This window comes from Oryza glaberrima, chromosome 9, assembly GCF_000147395.1.
Source record: "Oryza glaberrima chromosome 9, OglaRS2, whole genome shotgun sequence".
Classification (NCBI taxonomy): domain Eukaryota; kingdom Viridiplantae; phylum Streptophyta; class Magnoliopsida; order Poales; family Poaceae; genus Oryza; species Oryza glaberrima.
The window spans coordinates 18,359,535-18,375,918 of record NC_068334.1 but is presented as its reverse complement, the minus strand read 5'-3'; the positions used below and the strand labels follow the sequence as shown (position 1 = coordinate 18,375,918).

Here is a 16,384-nt window from a genome sequence, read left to right as displayed (position 1 = left end):
TATTGTAAGTCAAACATTTCAGCCTCTTATCATTATTTTATACAAATTTAACATTATAAGATTTTTATTTTTACATTCGTTATCAGAAAAACTTTCATGATGTATAATTCACTTGTTGTCAAACTATATGGATTATTAAAATTAATGATAACGAATTAGAGATAGACATGATTGATATAGTACGCACAATAACAATAAAAAGTTTGAAACGAAGGGAATATTTAACTTCTCTAGACTCCCTTGTTTTCTCAGACGAGATGACAAAAAACTGTCCGGAAAATATCCTGCAGGGGCGTAATATTCGGCCATTTACTACAGTGGTTAATAATACACCAACAAGTCAACAACAAAATGCAGTTAGCAGACAGCTGCGGAATTACGTTGCGTGTTTGCATACAAACCGATAATTGATTAACAAAGTTAATGATGCAAGCACAGGCGTTAGCTGCAACCGTAAGTTGACTTAAATGAGAAAGAATTTGAGATCGAATCGTTTAGTCGCTGTCAGCATGTGTACCACACCTCTCCCGTACTGCCGGCGTGCTCAGCTAATGCTCGAAGCCTCGAAATCAGCAAAAAGGATTAATAAAATACCATTTACTAAATAAACTACACCATGTAAGCAAATGACTAGTAATAAAATGCCGTCTGAATCGGTTTGATTGGTGGGGAAAAATATTAAAATTATGTAAGATTTGAATCATATTAGAAAATTTCTTCTATTTGGTGCTTTAAAATAAAGCTCCAAGAATCCTATGAAATGCTCAAGACAAAAAAAAAAAAAGATAATTCGAAGGAAAGTTAGCATGACGTTGAACTGTATGAAAACCTTTTCTTTTTGAGTCTTTTTATTCATTCTTTAAGAGTGTTCATAATTATATTATTCCTCTTATATTTCCTCTCTACAACTTATATGAAACTAAAAATTCTTTTAGTTTTCATATACTCATTTTTTTTGCGGGAAAGTTTTTTTTTAATATACTCTCTTCCTACAAATCGAATGATACTTATATAAATTAATTATTAAAAATCCAAATCCTTTTTTTTAAAACGGAATAAACCCTTACCGTATCATACGGTTAAAAGGACCCTCAAACATTTAGGATATTTAACTATTTATTACCACTCTTATATATGATAATTAACCATTTATCACTTAGATCCACATGTTACTGATGTATAAGGCCCTACATATCATTGACATATGGTTGCCAAATGGTTAAACGCCAAATCTAAGAGTTAAAATAAAAAGTTAAATGCCCCCCAATTTTAGAGCGGAAATGCTACTGGGAGAGCCCTCGCCCGCCCAGAGCGATCAGATTTCCCACCCCCCTCCCTCCACCTGGTTTCCTTTTTTGGCATCGTATTACTTTCCTATTTTAATAAATTTATGCACCTAAAGTTTATATACCTCAAGTTTACACATCTAAAGTTTAGAAACCAAAAGTTTATATATCCGCAAATTTGAATTTGAATTCAAATATTTTTTATATATAGTATTTCTATACATCTAAAGTTTATACACCTAAAGTTTATATATCCGATTTAAATTTGAATTTGAATTATATCTGATTCAATTTTGAATCTGAATTCAAATATCCAATTCAAATTTGAATTTGAATTCAAATATTTTTCATATATAGTATTTCTATACATCTAAAGTTTATATACCTAAAGTTTATAGACCTAAAGTTTATATACCCGGTTCAAATTTGAATTTGAATTATATCCGATTCAAATTTAAATTTGAATTCAAATATTTTCTATATATAGTATTTCTATACATATAAAGTTTATAAGTCAAAAGTTTATATACCCGATTCAAATTTGAATTTGAATTCAAATTTTTTATACATAAATTTTTCTAACTTTTTATTTTTTAAAAACTTTTTTAGGTGTACTGTAGTAGGAAGAGAAGATATGAGGGAGGAAGGGGAGAAGTGGGAGGAGTGCCTATAGGGAGTGGGGGATCCAATCGCCCAAGAGAAGAAGGGGGAGGAAGGGGACAAATGGGAGGAGTGCCTACAGGGGAGTGGGGGGATCCAATCGCCGGGCGATCGCCCTGGCGATCGATCGCGCGTTAGGCCCCCCCATTTTAGAGGCGTTTTCTAGTCAGTTTGATGAAATTTGAGCAAAAAAACGCCGTAGCCTGACAGCCTCCCCTCCCCTTCGCCTCGTTCCTATCGCCTCTAGTGCCCACCACCACCCCCCAACGCCCCCGCCGCTCTCCCGATATCCACTAGTGGCCACGCCGCGCCACCCCCTACCCCTCGCCACGCCGCGCCACGCCACGCCTCGCCCATCTCCTCCCTATAAACCCCCCCGCGCCCCCAGCAGCTCGGGCGGCGGCGGCGGCGGCGCGAACTCGAATCTCTTCTGTCGCCTTCCACCACCGTCCCCCCACAGGAGATGCTGCGCTGCCACACGCCGCCGCAATGCCGCCTCGGCGCGGGCGGCGCGGGCGCGGGGGTGCTGCTGAGGCAGCGGAGCGAGGTGGCGGTGCGGTGCCGCGCGCGGCAGGTGTCCGGGGTCGAGGCGGCAGCGGGGACACCGGCGGCGCGGGCGGCGGTGGAGGGTGGGGAGAGGACGAGCCTGGCGGAGCGGCTGCGGCTGGGGAGCCTGCTGGAGGACGGGCTGTCGTACAAGGAGAGCTTCATTGTGCGGTGCTACGAGGTGGGCATCAACAAGACGGCCACCGTCGAGACCATCGCCAACCTCCTCCAGGTGCGCCCCCCACCACCCATGCCGGGATTCCTCCCCGTCTCCCAAAGCTACTCTTCGCTGGTCAGATTCGTGCTCTCCGTGGCTCGATTTGGGGTGGAGTCCTCTCGGATTGCGAAATGTGCTGCGGCCACGGTTTGTGTTGGGGGGAGTGGAAGCATCGTCTTCGTTCTTGTTCTTGATAGATTCGGTGGTTTGGATCTGAATTTAGACAGCTCCAATTTCTCCGTACAATTATAATCCGACCTCATTTGCTGTGATGTGACAAGATTTAGTAATACTAACTTTCCTCAAATCCGTGGGCTATCATTTGCGTAGATTGAGCTAGAGCTTTGATAAAGTCAGGTTGTTCTAGTCTTATTCTAGTCGATGTCTTTTTTGCTTTTATTTATATTTTCTGGCAATTAACAAATCCTGAGCCGGCGAAATCGCCCATCGAAATTTCATGGGCATATGCTTGCATTCCTAGGTGGTATCACACTCCTTTCTAATGCTGATTTTCTTGTCCATGTGTAAATATAATAAAGCTATAATTCCTGAATTATTATGCTTAAATACCTGATAAGTACTTCCAATAGGGGTTGTGTATCATGTCAGTTTAGGTAGTTCTGTTCTGTGTGTCTGGATGAATGTGCGTGGCTGTTAAAAAAATATTGAAATTCTGATTTTTGAGTTCTACTTTGGCATCAAATCATGCAAACAAGTCAAAATATGACTGGGCGTATATCGAGCTAGTTCTGGTGGAATATAGTGGATTGAATATAATCTTGATTTAAAAACTAAGGCAGTATCAAATGGAATGCTTTTTTTTCCTGAAAACTTCTGATCATTGAATTTGAAAAATTGATAACCAGTGGTAACAATACGTGTTTCCGCGTTCCAGAAAAACAATAAGTGTTTCTGCTTCTATTAGCATTTTTCTTAGCTATCAGTGTTGGCTTTATTTATATGAAGAACACTGTTGAGAAGCATCTCATTATTTTGTTTGTACTATGAGCTTTTAATGGTAAGATTTCTTGTAAATGCAGGAGGTAGGGTGTAACCATGCACAAAGTGTTGGGTTCTCCACTGATGGTTTTGCCACAACTACCACAATGAGAAAACTTGGTCTAATTTGGGTGACCAACCGAATGCACATTGAGATCTACAAGTACCCAGCATGGTAAGTTTTCAGGATTGCATCGAACATTGCTCCCACCCTTGTTTTTTTAGCAAGATCTAGTTCTGACTGGTGGTTCTGCTCTGGTCAGGGGTGATGTTGTGGAGATTGAAACTTGGTGCCAAGAAGATGGAAAGATCGGTACTCGGCGTGATTGGATCCTTAAGGATCTGGCTAATGGTGAAGTTATCGGCAGAGCTACCAGGTACTTATTGCTCAAGTATAAGAGTATTCATAATTACATTATTTTGAAAGTGGTTGCCTGATGTGCATTCACTCAACCATGTTGTGCATGCTGGGATTCTGAATAGGTATTGAGGGGGTCCACTGGTGATGTCTTACATGTTTTAACTTAATATTTCTCACCTCTTTACTTTTCTCCCCACCTTATTTCCACTTATTACACCTACACTTCTCCAAATGAATTCAACCAAGGTAAGGCTGTAAAATAGGAAAACTCAGGTACTAGATTTTAGCAATCTCAAAAGAGAGCGTGAATCGAAACACTGGAATTTTTTTTAATGCCCAATGATCTTGGTGCTTGTCTTATGCTTGAATGTTCTTACACTTGCTGGCTGGCAATTGTAGCAGCCTTAATTATTCGTTCTTAATGAGTGAGACCTGCTAATGATTAATTGGAACTTAGTAGTTTGTACTGAACGAACCGTTCTCTTTTGGTGGAAAACAACAAACATTTTCATTATTTAGTGTTTACAGTGTAACACAGCCATATCTTCTTGTTTGTCCAGCAAGTGGGTCATGATGAACCAAAATACACGCAGACTTCAAAGAGTGAGTGATGACGTGAGGGATGAGGTTTTTGTACACTGTCCAAAGACTCCAAGGTAAACCTCCTCTTGTACTCATTTAGCCACAGTTTTCTTGCACATGCACATTTTTGTTGCTTTGATGCATCTCTGTTTTTACTCTTCAATTGAGCCACAGATTCCCTTTCTTTAACTTGGCTCTGTTAAACACACTTGGATACATATTCAGTGGTTTTGAATTACTCGAGAATCAGAAGAATATGTTTTCTTTGTATTCGTAGTTGCAAATAATTCATTGGTAGCTTGACTGAAGATTGTACATGTATTTTCTCAAATGACTGTTATGGTATAATAATTATTGTAACAAGCTACCATTGTGCAGATTAGCATTCCCCGAGGAAAATAATGGCAGTTTGAAAAAGATTCCAGTTCTTACTGATCCTGCACAGCACTCAAGACTAGGCCTAGTGGTTAGTTCTCGTCTCAGAATGCGGTTCTTTTGCTCTGTCCCTAAACAATTCTGTGCTGACATATATTAATTTCTGTATTGCAGCCAAGAAGAGCTGATCTGGACATGAACCAACATGTCAATAATGTCACTTACATTGGTTGGGTACTTGAAGTAAGTTTTCCATTATCTCAGTTTTGCTACCAGTTAACTGTTCTTGCTTCATGTGACAGGCTGACAGCCCTCTCCTGGCTGTAATCTTACTTTGAGCAGTTATCATCCTTGTTGATTTGTGATGATTTCTGATCTCTTTCTTTTTCCTTCTAAATGGCAGAGTATACCTCAAGATATTATTGATACACATGAGTTACAAACAATCACTCTTGACTACAGAAGAGAGTGCCAACATGATGACATAGTAGATTCACTTACTTATATCGAGGAAGGAGAGGAGAAGAGTTCCAATGGATCCGCATTTGCTGCACCGCACCCAGAAGAGCAGCGACAGTTCTTGCACTGCTTAAGATTTGCTGGGAACGGGAACGAGATCAACCGTGGGCGCACCGTGTGGAGGAAGCTAGCTAGATGAATTCCCTAGTTTTGATCATACAGTCATATGTATTCTGATCCCTTCCATTTGTTCCATCATTTTGCTCTTGGTGTCTGGCATAGCCCTTTCAGAGAATCGGTTGTACCCCAAATTTTGTGTTAATTTGTTACCTTTGTAATGTACCGTGGTAACAATTACAGTTTGTGACATTCGTCTTACCTGAAGTTGTGCGTTGCTGTATACTTTGTACTAGTAGAATCAGTGTTTATGAATCTTCAAATAATTCTATCGGCAACAGATAGCAATGGCATGCCAAGTTTGGTTCTTCCTGTATAGAATACCCAGCTGCTTTCCCTATTACTATGATATCTCAGTGATAAAAATGTCTGTTTTATATAATATTATAATAATAAAACGTGTGCATGATATGTTGGATTTAGAAATGTTATGCAGCTTTTATTGTTTATCATGTCATAAGTTTTGCCATTTAATTTTTGCAAGTCTCTATGAACAATTATTCAAATAATAGAATTATAAATTACTCTATTTGCAAGTGAACCTTTGCTCCTCATTTGTGGATTATATGACACCGCAGTCAACTTGTTAGCTGTTATTTGTATATTGTGTTTAGTTATGCCCCTAGATCTTTGAGGGATTTCCTTAGATTGGATTAATGGTGAGTTGCTTCGAGCTGAACTTATTACTTTGGATGATTCTTCTTTTCTTCAGGTCGGTGTTTTCTTATTCTTCCTCCATTTTACAATATAAGACAATCTAGACATATGTATGTGTTTAGATTCATTAACATCTAAATGAATGTGAGTAATGCTAGAAAGTCTTACATTGTGAAACGGAGGAAGTAGCCTGTAAATAAAAGGCATAGGCAAGATACCTAGCACTACTAAAACTTTGTAAATCAAAATAGGAGTAACAGCTTTCATAGTTTTTCCTGTTGCAACGCACGTGCAATCATATGCACAAAACTGCTGCAAAAACTACGAAATCTTCAAAACATCCAACGGTGCATAGAACAAGCACAAATATTAGCTCAGGAAACGGACCATCAATTAATCCCAAATTCAGGTTCTCTTTGAGAACACACAAACAGTACCATCACCACAAGGGACCATCAACCAATCCCAAATTCAGGTTCTCTTTAAGAACACACAAACAGTACCATCACCACATGGGACCATCATCTAATGCCAAGTTCAGGTTCTTTTTAAGAACACACAATCAGTACCATCACCATAAAGAGTACAGACGCCTAAAGAAACACACAAACAGGTTTACAAGACAACATGAAAGCTCTCATACTACAGGAGCTGGGGATATATACAGTCTCCAATTCTCTTAACCATGGAGTAATGTTTGATCTGAGCAACCTCCAAGGCGAAAAACTCGCTGATATGTTGCTGTATGTTTCATGAAGCTTCCCTCTCCTGCAATTTCATCAACAAGGCCACAAGGAGTTCAGCGTAACGTACACCGATGTTGCCTGCCCTCCTCATCACATGATGAATTCATGACAGTAAAGCGTTCTGGGTACTTCCTTAGTAGGTACATCAGCTTGAGCCACGGTTTGCATTCTGTTCCAGCTGCTGAAGAGCCAGCCTCTGGTGCCAGGTGCATCTGGACCTGGCGCTGGGGCCATGTTGCACTGTAACACGCAACGAGCTGCAAATAATCACAGATCAGTTTTCGCGTTCATGGGTGCAGCAATAATGCGAAATAATGTACTTCCCCCATCTTAATGAATTCGGTCGCCGTTCCTTCGGCCGACCCGGCAAAAAAAAAATCATAATAATGTAACAATGTCTTGTTCAAGTTTCTATTAATGGCAGCTGAAGTATCTAACTAATTGGGAGGATAGTGACAATGGTACAATTGGCAGGCACCACTAACTTGTAATATGCTGAGTAGTCACTTAATTTAGTATACCACTCATGTAAAATGATTGATTTAAATAGCAATTCGCCAATTCCTTAGTGGAAGCTCACAATCCTAGGGTCAGTACCACCTCTCAAGTTGACAAAGACACAAAGTATTTCCAAACTAGTGAGTAATGAGAGACACTGGATATTTCCAAAAGGTCGCGAGCTTATTTCATGACTTCCACAACATGTTAATCTGAGGATACGGTAGGGCATATCAGGTAGGTGAACATTTCACAACTAAATTGGACATTGCATGCTAAAGAGAGTTTATAAAAAGGTTATTTCTGCATGCATGCAAAAAGCAGAAATTGACATTGATTACCAGATACAGCAAGGTTTTACTTTAGGCTATTTTTAGACCTGTGAGTTTATGCATAACTTCTGGCACAAGTGATGCGACCAGGGGTATCATGGCCACATCAACAAGGCTATCGAAGGATCATTGAACTTCTAAGAATGAGGGCACATGAATGTAGTTACCCAAATATTTCTGTTCAATGTGGAACTAAGGACAGTGCAACTGATGAATATACTTGGTCCTTCAGTGCAAAGCGTAGCCTGATGACATATGGAAATGAAAGTAAATGCCTTTTTCTGTATATGGATGCTAGGGAATTGTTTCTTTTTTTTTTCTTTGAGTAGAGGAATTGTCTATTAGTTAACAAATTATTATTTCTCAAAAATGCTGATACTTTAGTGCAACATGTACGAAAGGAAAATTAAAGTGCTGGATAACACAACCCACATTCCTGCACAAAACATATCTGGAGGTGGTTACACTAACTTTCTGAAATAAAGAGACACTGGACAGAAATGAGTACTCTTCCACAACAAACCTCTGAATGGAGTTTTTCAATAGGAATCATCTTTTTAAGACCACATAGGTCAGATATCACGATTCCAATAGATGCGAGAACATATTCCTCTTTATTATTGTCTGCTGGTCTTATTGCTAAATTATTGACTGCATAAAGAAAAATAAGCTAGTTAGGCATATCTACAAATAAAATAAGAAATGTAGTAAAAACTGATTTCTTGCATATCTGAAGAGCATAATGTTAACAAAAAAAATAATACAAGTGAATTGGCATAGCATGTACCATTTAGTCTAGAATTATGTTTCAGTGTATCCACAATTTTGCAGAAAAAGGAAAACAAAAACTTGTAGTATCCCATATTTGTTCTGTTAATATTTTTTTTAACACTTTGCACAACTCTGTATTGAAAAAACAAGCAGTGAAAAATTTAATTATTCCAAGAGATCAGGATCAACTAAATTTTGTTATAACAAGGGATATCATAAGACAGGTTCACATAATCACATGATATGACAATTGGAAAATCAGAAAGATAGCATTGAGAAGGCTAGTAGTCTTGGGCAGTTCTGTGCATGGACCTCTATTTGTCCATCTCTAACCATTAGTTTCTGTAATCATGAGAGCTAATTGTTTATCCTCTACTACAGTGGGATGCAACGTAAAAATCAATATAGGCCAAAGAAGTGATAGTATTATTAAGAAGTAATATGATGCCATTTCAACCTGATAAGAACAGGGGAATGTGTGCCAACGACTGCCACAAATTTTTTTTGGCACGCATGCCTAAGGATATGCAAACAAAATCTGCGCCACTTTGGCAAGCAAAGGACATACTTGCCACATTTTTTTTGCATCAATGACACATGGGACCTAGGTGTTAAAAAAATCTTGCCACTAGTGTGGCAATAACCAAAAAAATGCCTAAATCAGTGAAATTTGTCTAATTGAAGTGTGCCAATATGTGGCTATAAATAAAACAGGCCCATAAATTTTATTGTCTGTATGAGTTGGTTGCATACACTTTGCAGCAGAAAACCAAAATTTGAACTACATAAGGAATAGAAAATAAGCCAAACAAATCCTCATGCATGCCTGATTATTTGCTTTACGATTCATCTGAACAGTTTTTCTGAGAAGTATGATTTCCAGTTTTACGTTTCCTATTTGAAATTGGGTATCATGCCAGGTAAGTAACAAAAGATAATTCACGGAATCAGGCATATTTATCAGCATACATATGCCATGAATGTGTATACTACTGCTACATAAGCCCATGAATGTGTATACTACATATTCCATAAATGTGTATACTACATATGCCATGAATGTGTATGTTGCATATGCCATGAATGTGTATATTACAAATTCCATAAAAGATCCTAATTACAAACAGACTGATTATACACATTCAAACTTATGCAGATACACCAAGGTGGCACTACCATCACCACCAGGTGTCATTCATAAAAGTAAATACATAAATAAAGTAAGATAGGAAGGAATCAGATCTAGCAGAAGAATGTGTCAAAGACATACCAGGCTGACCGCCAGGTGCTAATGTTGGCTCAATTGTGATGTGGTGGCTGCTGCATGTATCCAATTCACCAAAAGGCATCTTGTTTTGATTCATGAATTCCTCTTGTGTTTCAATGCCAGCTATATTTTCATTTTCAGCATTGTTCTGGATATGAGCAGGAGGAAGAGTGACGATGCCAATTTGACCAGGTTGAGCAGTGCCAATATGAGGAGGAGGAGCGGCGGTGCCAATATGAGCAGGCTGAGCAGCAGCACTTGCAGTGAGATTATGCTCATCATCAGCGGTGCCATTGTTAGCAGGCTGAAAAGCAGCAGAGGCACTAGGGCCATGCTGATTAGAGGAGGTGCCGAAGATAGATCGAGTTGGCAGGAGAAAGTAGAATTTCTTATGTCCAATCTGAAGGAGGTCTTGGGAGTCCAGTTTAATAGGACTACCACCTGGAAGGTGAAGGACACCTTCAACAGTGCATCCACATTTACCAAGGACTAGAAGGGAAAACCGCTTGCATTCAAAATCATAGAATATGTGTGCGTGATGGCGGGAAATAGAAAGATCTCCACCAGAGACGTCAAGATCTACCTTTTCTCTCTTGCTATCGCGTCCCAAGATGATTGAATAAGTTTGCATGAAGTACTCGAAATCTTCACCTTGAAGCTTTGCAAATCCTACGCCACGATTGCGACCAGCAGATGCCATAACAGAAATAGAGGAAGCCATCTTCAATATTCCTGGTAGTAGCAGTACACTGAGTGCTACTGCCTTTCAGTTTCTTCTACAAAGTAAAAGCAAGGCGGATGCATTAAAATCCTTTCATGTTATAAAAATGAAATGGTTCAAAAGATGCTAATATACTAGACAAATGGGTACTATCGGTTCTTTTTATTGTATTACTAGCTAAATGCCTGTGCTTTGCTATCCATAGAAGGAAAAAAATATCATAATATTTTCTAAAATAAATAAAAGCATATTTTCCATGAAATATGTTACCCACATTTTCCTATAGGGAAGGCTCACATTAATTTAATTTTATAATGTGGCATGTTTGTTTGGCATACTCAAATTGTCAAAGCTTGCCATACTTTTTTAGCTAACAGCCTAACATGCGGCTACCAAAATTGAAGCCACACTTTAGTTCGAAGAGAGCAACCTTGCCACACTTTTATGTGCCAATGACATCTGGGACCCATGTGATGATGAAGGAATCTTACTACAAGCGTGGCACGAACCAAACGGACACCTAACTCAGTCAAACCTGCCTAACTTGAGGCAAATTGTGGTAGTGAACCAAAAAACCAGAACTACAAGGCACATTACATGCAAAGGTTTGGTAGACTCAAACTGTGACAATGCACATTGACACTAAAAATGAGAAATAATCAAAGTGTGCAAAAACTAGGCACATATTTTAGTGACATATGCTTGTCTAACCAACCTTTCTACCTCTTAGTATGTGGTTTTAAGTAAACATAGCAGTGTACTATAGAATGGCATTGACTGGTATGAATAAAGGATAGCTATGATACATCATGTGGATATTTTTCACAACTAAATGGACTCAATACCCTATGAGCTTCAAGAGGTAATAGATTAATGAAGCAGTAAAACATTATCACACAAAACTGACATTGTTTCAACCAACGAAATCTAGGAACTGCAATGAATTTTTATTTGTTTACTTCTTCAGCAATGTATGATGGTAAAGTTCTACATAGGATGTATTCAGAGAAGCCCTCAAAAGGCTATAATTATTTCATGAAATTGATCCAAGTACTCAAAAAAATGCTTCCATGTGCAGCCAATTATAAATGATCACCAAAACAGTCCAACTCCTCTTTGGACATAATGGGCATAGATCAAGTTAATCAATGGACACATAATGGCCTTGTGTATCACCTTTTAGGGGTGTGTGTGTGTGTGTGTGTGTGTTGTGTGTGTGTATGTTGTGTGTGCGCGCGCACGCACGTGTGTTCTGTGGGGAGGACAGTTTTGTTACTCTCCTTTGTAATTATTTTCCTTTTTTGTTTCTTCTTAATGAAATGAAGTGTAGTTCTCCTACGTTTTCGAGAAAAAAAAAGTTATCAATATTGAGATTGCAGAAAATATACACTACCAGATAGATCAATGCACTGTCACAAACTAGTGCGATGAAACATACATTTCAATAAAAAAAATGTGTGTGTTGCTCTCATGTGCAGTCAACTATAAATGATCACCAAAATAGTCCAACTCCACTTTGGACATAATGGCATAGATCAAGTTTATCAATATTGAGAATTTTTTTTTTTGCGGGGATCAATATTGAGAATTTGAGATTGCAGAAATTATACACTACCAGATAGATCAATGCCCTGTCACAGACTAGTGTGATGAAACATATATTTCATTAAAAGAAAATGTGTGTGTGTGTGTGTGTGTGTGTAGCTATGCCCTTGTTCTTAATTCTTCTACCTCACTTGCTGAGTTCTTGCCCTTCTGAAGTTCTTAGCGAAGATCACACCCATTACCACTACCACATAAAACCAATTGGAAGAATCAAGAATATTCCTCAAGCAAGCACTACAGTAGATGCCAATCTATGACGAATATTTGGAATTATTTTCAAGACGCAGCTAAAGAAAAAACACGGTGCAAGAGCTAGATGAAGGTGAAAGAGATATACTTAGCCAAGCTCTCGCGATTCCTCTGGAGAGCGCAAAGATCACCAGTCGCTGCCCGAGATGAGTCAGCGGCTGAGCGAGAGAGGAGGATGTGGAGGCCTCCCCAAATCTGGCTCAAAACCCTAAGGATGAACTCCTTTCCACTCCTCGATGCTGCATTTAAATCCAAAAATTTCAGTTACAATTTTCTCACCACCTTCATGATGATTTGCGTGTTCTACTCCGCCCACAGGAAAACCCCTAAAAAAAACCCAAGAAAACCATGAGATGGCCTTGACTGGTATGCATAAAGGATAACTATAATATAGCATGTGGATATTTTCCACAACTAAAAGGACTCAATACCCTATGAGCTTCAAGATGGTCATAGAATAATGAAGTAGCAAAAACATTATCACACACACAACTGACATTTTTTCAATCAACGAAACCTAGGAACTGCAATGGATTTTTGTTTATTTACTTCTTCAGCAAAGTATGATGGTAAAGCTCTAAATATGATTTATTCAGAAAAGCTCTCAATAGGCTATAATTATTTCACGAAATCGATCCAAAGTACTGCAAAAATTGCTTTCATGTGCAGTCAACTATAAGTGATCATCAATTCAGTCCAACTTCACTTTGGACATAATGGGTATAGATCAAGTTTACCAATATTGAGATTGCAGAAAATATACACTACCAGATAGATCAATGCCCTGTCACAGACTAGTGTGATGATTGATGAAACATATATTTCATTTTAAAAAAATGTGTTTGCAGCTATGCTCTCGTTCTTAATTATTCCATCTCACTTGTTGAGTTATTGCTCTTCTGAGAAAAGACCACACCCAGTACCAAAACCTCGCAAGACTAATTGGAAGAATCTTCCTCACGCAAGTACTGCAGTAGAAGCCACTCTATGCCGAACAATTCAGAATATAATTTTTTCAATACACAACTAAAGAAACAACAGACATGGAAGAGCTAGAGGAAGAGGAAAGAGATATACTTTGTCTTAATGCATTAAAGAAGAAAGAGAGAAAAGTTTAAGTGCAGTTACAAGGCGCATTACATGCAAAGGTTTGGTAGACTCAAATTTTGACGGTGTACATTGAAACCATAAAAAGAAATGATCAAAGTGTGCGAAAACTAGGCACACATTTTATGGCATATGCTCATCTCACCAACCTTTCTAGGGAATATACCAGAACTGTCACTTAAAGCAAAGACAATAATATTGATGCAGTATCCATCGAATTCACCTCTTAGTATGTGATTTTAAGTAGACATAGTAGTGTGGTACTATAGAATAGCCTTGACTGGTGTGAATACAGCATGTGGATATTTTCCAGAACTAAAAGGACGCAATACCCCATGAGCTTCAAGATGGTCATAGATTAATGAAGTAGCAAAACATTATCACGCACAAAATGACATTGTTTCAACCAAAGAAATCTAGGAGCTTCAATGGATTTTTATCTGTTAGGCTATAATTATTTCATGAAATTGATCCAAGTACAACAAAAATTGCTTTCATGTGCAGTCTACTACAAATGATCACCAAAACGGTCCAACTTCACTTTGGACATAAATGGCGGCATAGATCAAGTTTATCAATATTGAGATTGCAGCAGCAAATATACTGCACGGTCCCTAGCAGATAGATCAATGCCCTGTGACAGACTAGTGTGCTGAAGCATATACATTTTCATCGTAAAAATAAATAAATATATAAATAAATAAAAGAGGACATATGTAGCTATGCCCTTGTTCTTAGTTCTTCTACCTATCCTTTCAAAACAAAAATAGTCTGCCTCACTTGCTGAGTTCTTGCTCTTCTGAGCGAAGATCACACCCATTACCTCTAACACGCAAAACTAATTGGAAGAATCTTCCACAAGCAAGAACTACAGCAGACACCCCAACTCTATGCCGAATGATTCGAAATTATTTTCAACACGCAGCTAAAGAAACGACACGATGCAAGAGCTAGAGGAAGGTGAAAGAGATATACTCAGCCAAGCTCTCGTGATTCCTCCGAAGAGCACAAGATCACCCGTCGTCGGGCGTCGTCGTCGGCGGCGGCGGAGGATGTGAGAGGCCTCCCCAAATCTGGCTCGAAACCCTAACGATGAGCTCCTTTCCCCTCCTCGCTGCTGCATTTAAATCCAAGAAATTTCCGTTGCAATTTTGTCACCACCTTCCTCATGATTTGCGTGTTCTACTCCGCCCACAGGACCCCATAAAAAAAAAAAGAAAACCACCCCCCGGATTGCTGCAACCTTCATCCAATCGCAGGCGCGGAGCGGCGGCGAGGGAACGCCGCCGCCACCGCCGCTCCGGCGCCCCGCTCCCCCAGCTCGCCCATCTCCCACCTTCAGCCGCGCGCCTGGCCGCGCGCGCGCTGCTCTCGCCGAGCCCGACCTGGAGCGAGCGCCCATTTGCGGCGAGCTCGCGCGGCGGAGGCGGCGCATGCGAGGTGCTCGGCGGCGGAAGCGGAGGCGTTCGCGCGTTCGCGGAGAGTTTTTTTTTTCCTTTTTGATGATTTTTTTTTCGAAGGGGAGAAGGCTGCAGCTGTGTGGCTCTGTAGAGAGAGTCTGCCCGGTGGGGCCATGGAGTCAGTGAGATGAAGATTCTTCGTGGCTATCGTCGTCTTCGCAGCCAGCGAGGTTCGGCGAGAAAGCCTTCGGCAATGGCGAAGCTCGCCGTTGCTCGTGGGATGATCAGGGGCGGAGGTAAAACAAAACGAAGAGGGTTTCACTCGTTTTCTTTACTCTAATTTAGATCTAATTTAGTTTGATACAAATGCTTAAGTTTGGATGACAGGTACATATACCGTGAAATTAGATAAACTATATTAAAAAAAGTTATGAACCGGGTTCTTGTGCACCCCATGAGACGGTGGCGTGAGAAGAAATTGAGTGCACAAACACACCTGAACTTAGAAGAAATCCTACCTTGTAACGTATCATGTGGATCGGTCCTATTTTTTTCGCTTGTGTTTATTCATATCTTATTAACAGCTAAAAATAACTTGAGAAACTTAGCAATTGAAAAGCAAACCATGTAAAATAGTCTACGATAAAAACTATAAAATCAATTTCAAAATTAAGTTTTAAAATATTCAATTTTGGCTTAAAAGTATAAATATAAACAAACATATGAGCCTCTAGATAAATTACAAATGGAGTAGGACTAAACCATAAACGAACAAATCAGCCTTAGATAGATTACAAATGGAGGAGGGCTAAACCATTAAGAATAAAAAAAAGGGCTACATAATTGTTTTTGTTAATTTTGTTTGAGGAACATAAAGACGGCCTAGCATTGTTTAAGAATTGTCGGATCATGTATGTAATTTGGGAAGAGGTCAACAAAGAGATATACTATAGTAGACAAAATTAGGACTATATTTGTCGAAAATCTTTAATTGATTGTTGGGGGAAAGGTACAGGCCAAGGAGGAAAAAATATCAAAGGGAATGAAATCGATGTTCATTCTTATTACACGGGAAAAAGCCAGAGTGGATGTAATAGGATGGTTTTCAAGATGCCAAGAAGTTGGTTGCGGAGAGCTGCTCGGCAGAATAACTGATGAGCTCAGATCATTGAGTTTGCGTGGAGCAAAAGGTGATGTGATTTTTTTTCTTCCTATATTTTCACTATAAACCGATGTACATAAATTGATACATCTTCTTACTATAACATCAACACCCTATTGGCTTGGTTTTAGAAAAGAGAGCTGGTTTATCATCTTATTTTCTAAAATATTTATGTACTTGAAGGATTAGCTGGTCAAAATTCATACG

The 16,384-nt window shown here is 39.2% G+C and overlaps 2 protein-coding genes across 5 annotated transcripts; one reads left to right on the top strand and one right to left on the bottom strand.

Moving 5' to 3' along the window:
• Nucleotides 1-2,023: 2,023 nt before the first annotated feature.
• LOC127784452 (oleoyl-acyl carrier protein thioesterase 1, chloroplastic-like) lies at nt 2,024-5,946 on the top strand. The gene is made up of 7 exons (XM_052311765.1): nt 2,024-2,724; nt 3,750-3,883; nt 3,972-4,085; nt 4,630-4,725; nt 5,030-5,117; nt 5,201-5,269; nt 5,430-5,946. Exons 1-7 carry the CDS (start codon nt 2,410-2,412, stop codon nt 5,682-5,684), a joined length of 1,071 nt encoding a protein of 356 aa, XP_052167725.1. The 5' UTR covers nt 2,024-2,409; the 3' UTR covers nt 5,685-5,946.
• Nucleotides 5,947-6,097: 151 nt separating this feature from the next.
• LOC127784453 (FHA domain-containing protein FHA2-like) lies at nt 6,098-15,122 on the bottom strand. 4 transcript variants are annotated; one of them, XM_052311768.1, is made up of 6 exons: nt 14,859-15,122; nt 14,591-14,732; nt 12,597-12,747; nt 9,937-10,709; nt 8,419-8,546; nt 6,098-7,322 (listed from the first exon to the last, which is right to left on the bottom strand). In XM_052311768.1, exons 4-6 carry the CDS (start codon nt 10,652-10,654, stop codon nt 7,119-7,121), a joined length of 1,050 nt encoding a protein of 349 aa, XP_052167728.1. In that variant the 5' UTR covers nt 10,655-10,709; nt 12,597-12,747; nt 14,591-14,732; nt 14,859-15,122; the 3' UTR covers nt 6,098-7,118. The 4 variants fall into 4 exon arrangements, with proteins under 4 accessions (XP_052167728.1, XP_052167726.1, XP_052167729.1 ...); XM_052311766.1 differs by having other exon boundaries at nt 12,597-12,834; nt 14,591-15,122; XM_052311769.1 differs by having other exon boundaries at nt 9,937-10,706; nt 14,591-15,122.
• Between the last annotated feature and the right edge of the window lie 1,262 nt (nt 15,123-16,384).

Excerpts from the sequence above, each read along its gene's own strand:
- LOC127784452 (XM_052311765.1), top strand. The coding sequence starts at position 2,410 with ATGCTGCGCTGCCACACGCCGCCGCAATGCCGCCTCGGCGCGGGCGGC. Across the intron at positions 2,725-3,749 it reads CCATCGCCAACCTCCTCCAG|GAGGTAGGGTGTAACCATGC; the intron begins GTGCGCCCCCCA and ends TTGTAAATGCAG. Across the intron at positions 5,118-5,200 it reads ACTCAAGACTAGGCCTAGTG|CCAAGAAGAGCTGATCTGGA; the intron begins GTTAGTTCTCGT and ends TCTGTATTGCAG.
- LOC127784453 (XM_052311767.1), bottom strand. The coding sequence starts at position 10,654 with ATGGCTTCCTCTATTTCTGTTATGGCATCTGCTGGTCGCAATCGTGGC. Across the intron at positions 8,547-9,936 it reads AGCACCTGGCGGTCAGCCTG|TCAATAATTTAGCAATAAGA; the intron begins GTATGTCTTTGA and ends TTCTTTATGCAG. Across the intron at positions 7,323-8,418 it reads TTGAAAAACTCCATTCAGAG|CTCGTTGCGTGTTACAGTGC; the intron begins GTTTGTTGTGGA and ends GATTATTTGCAG.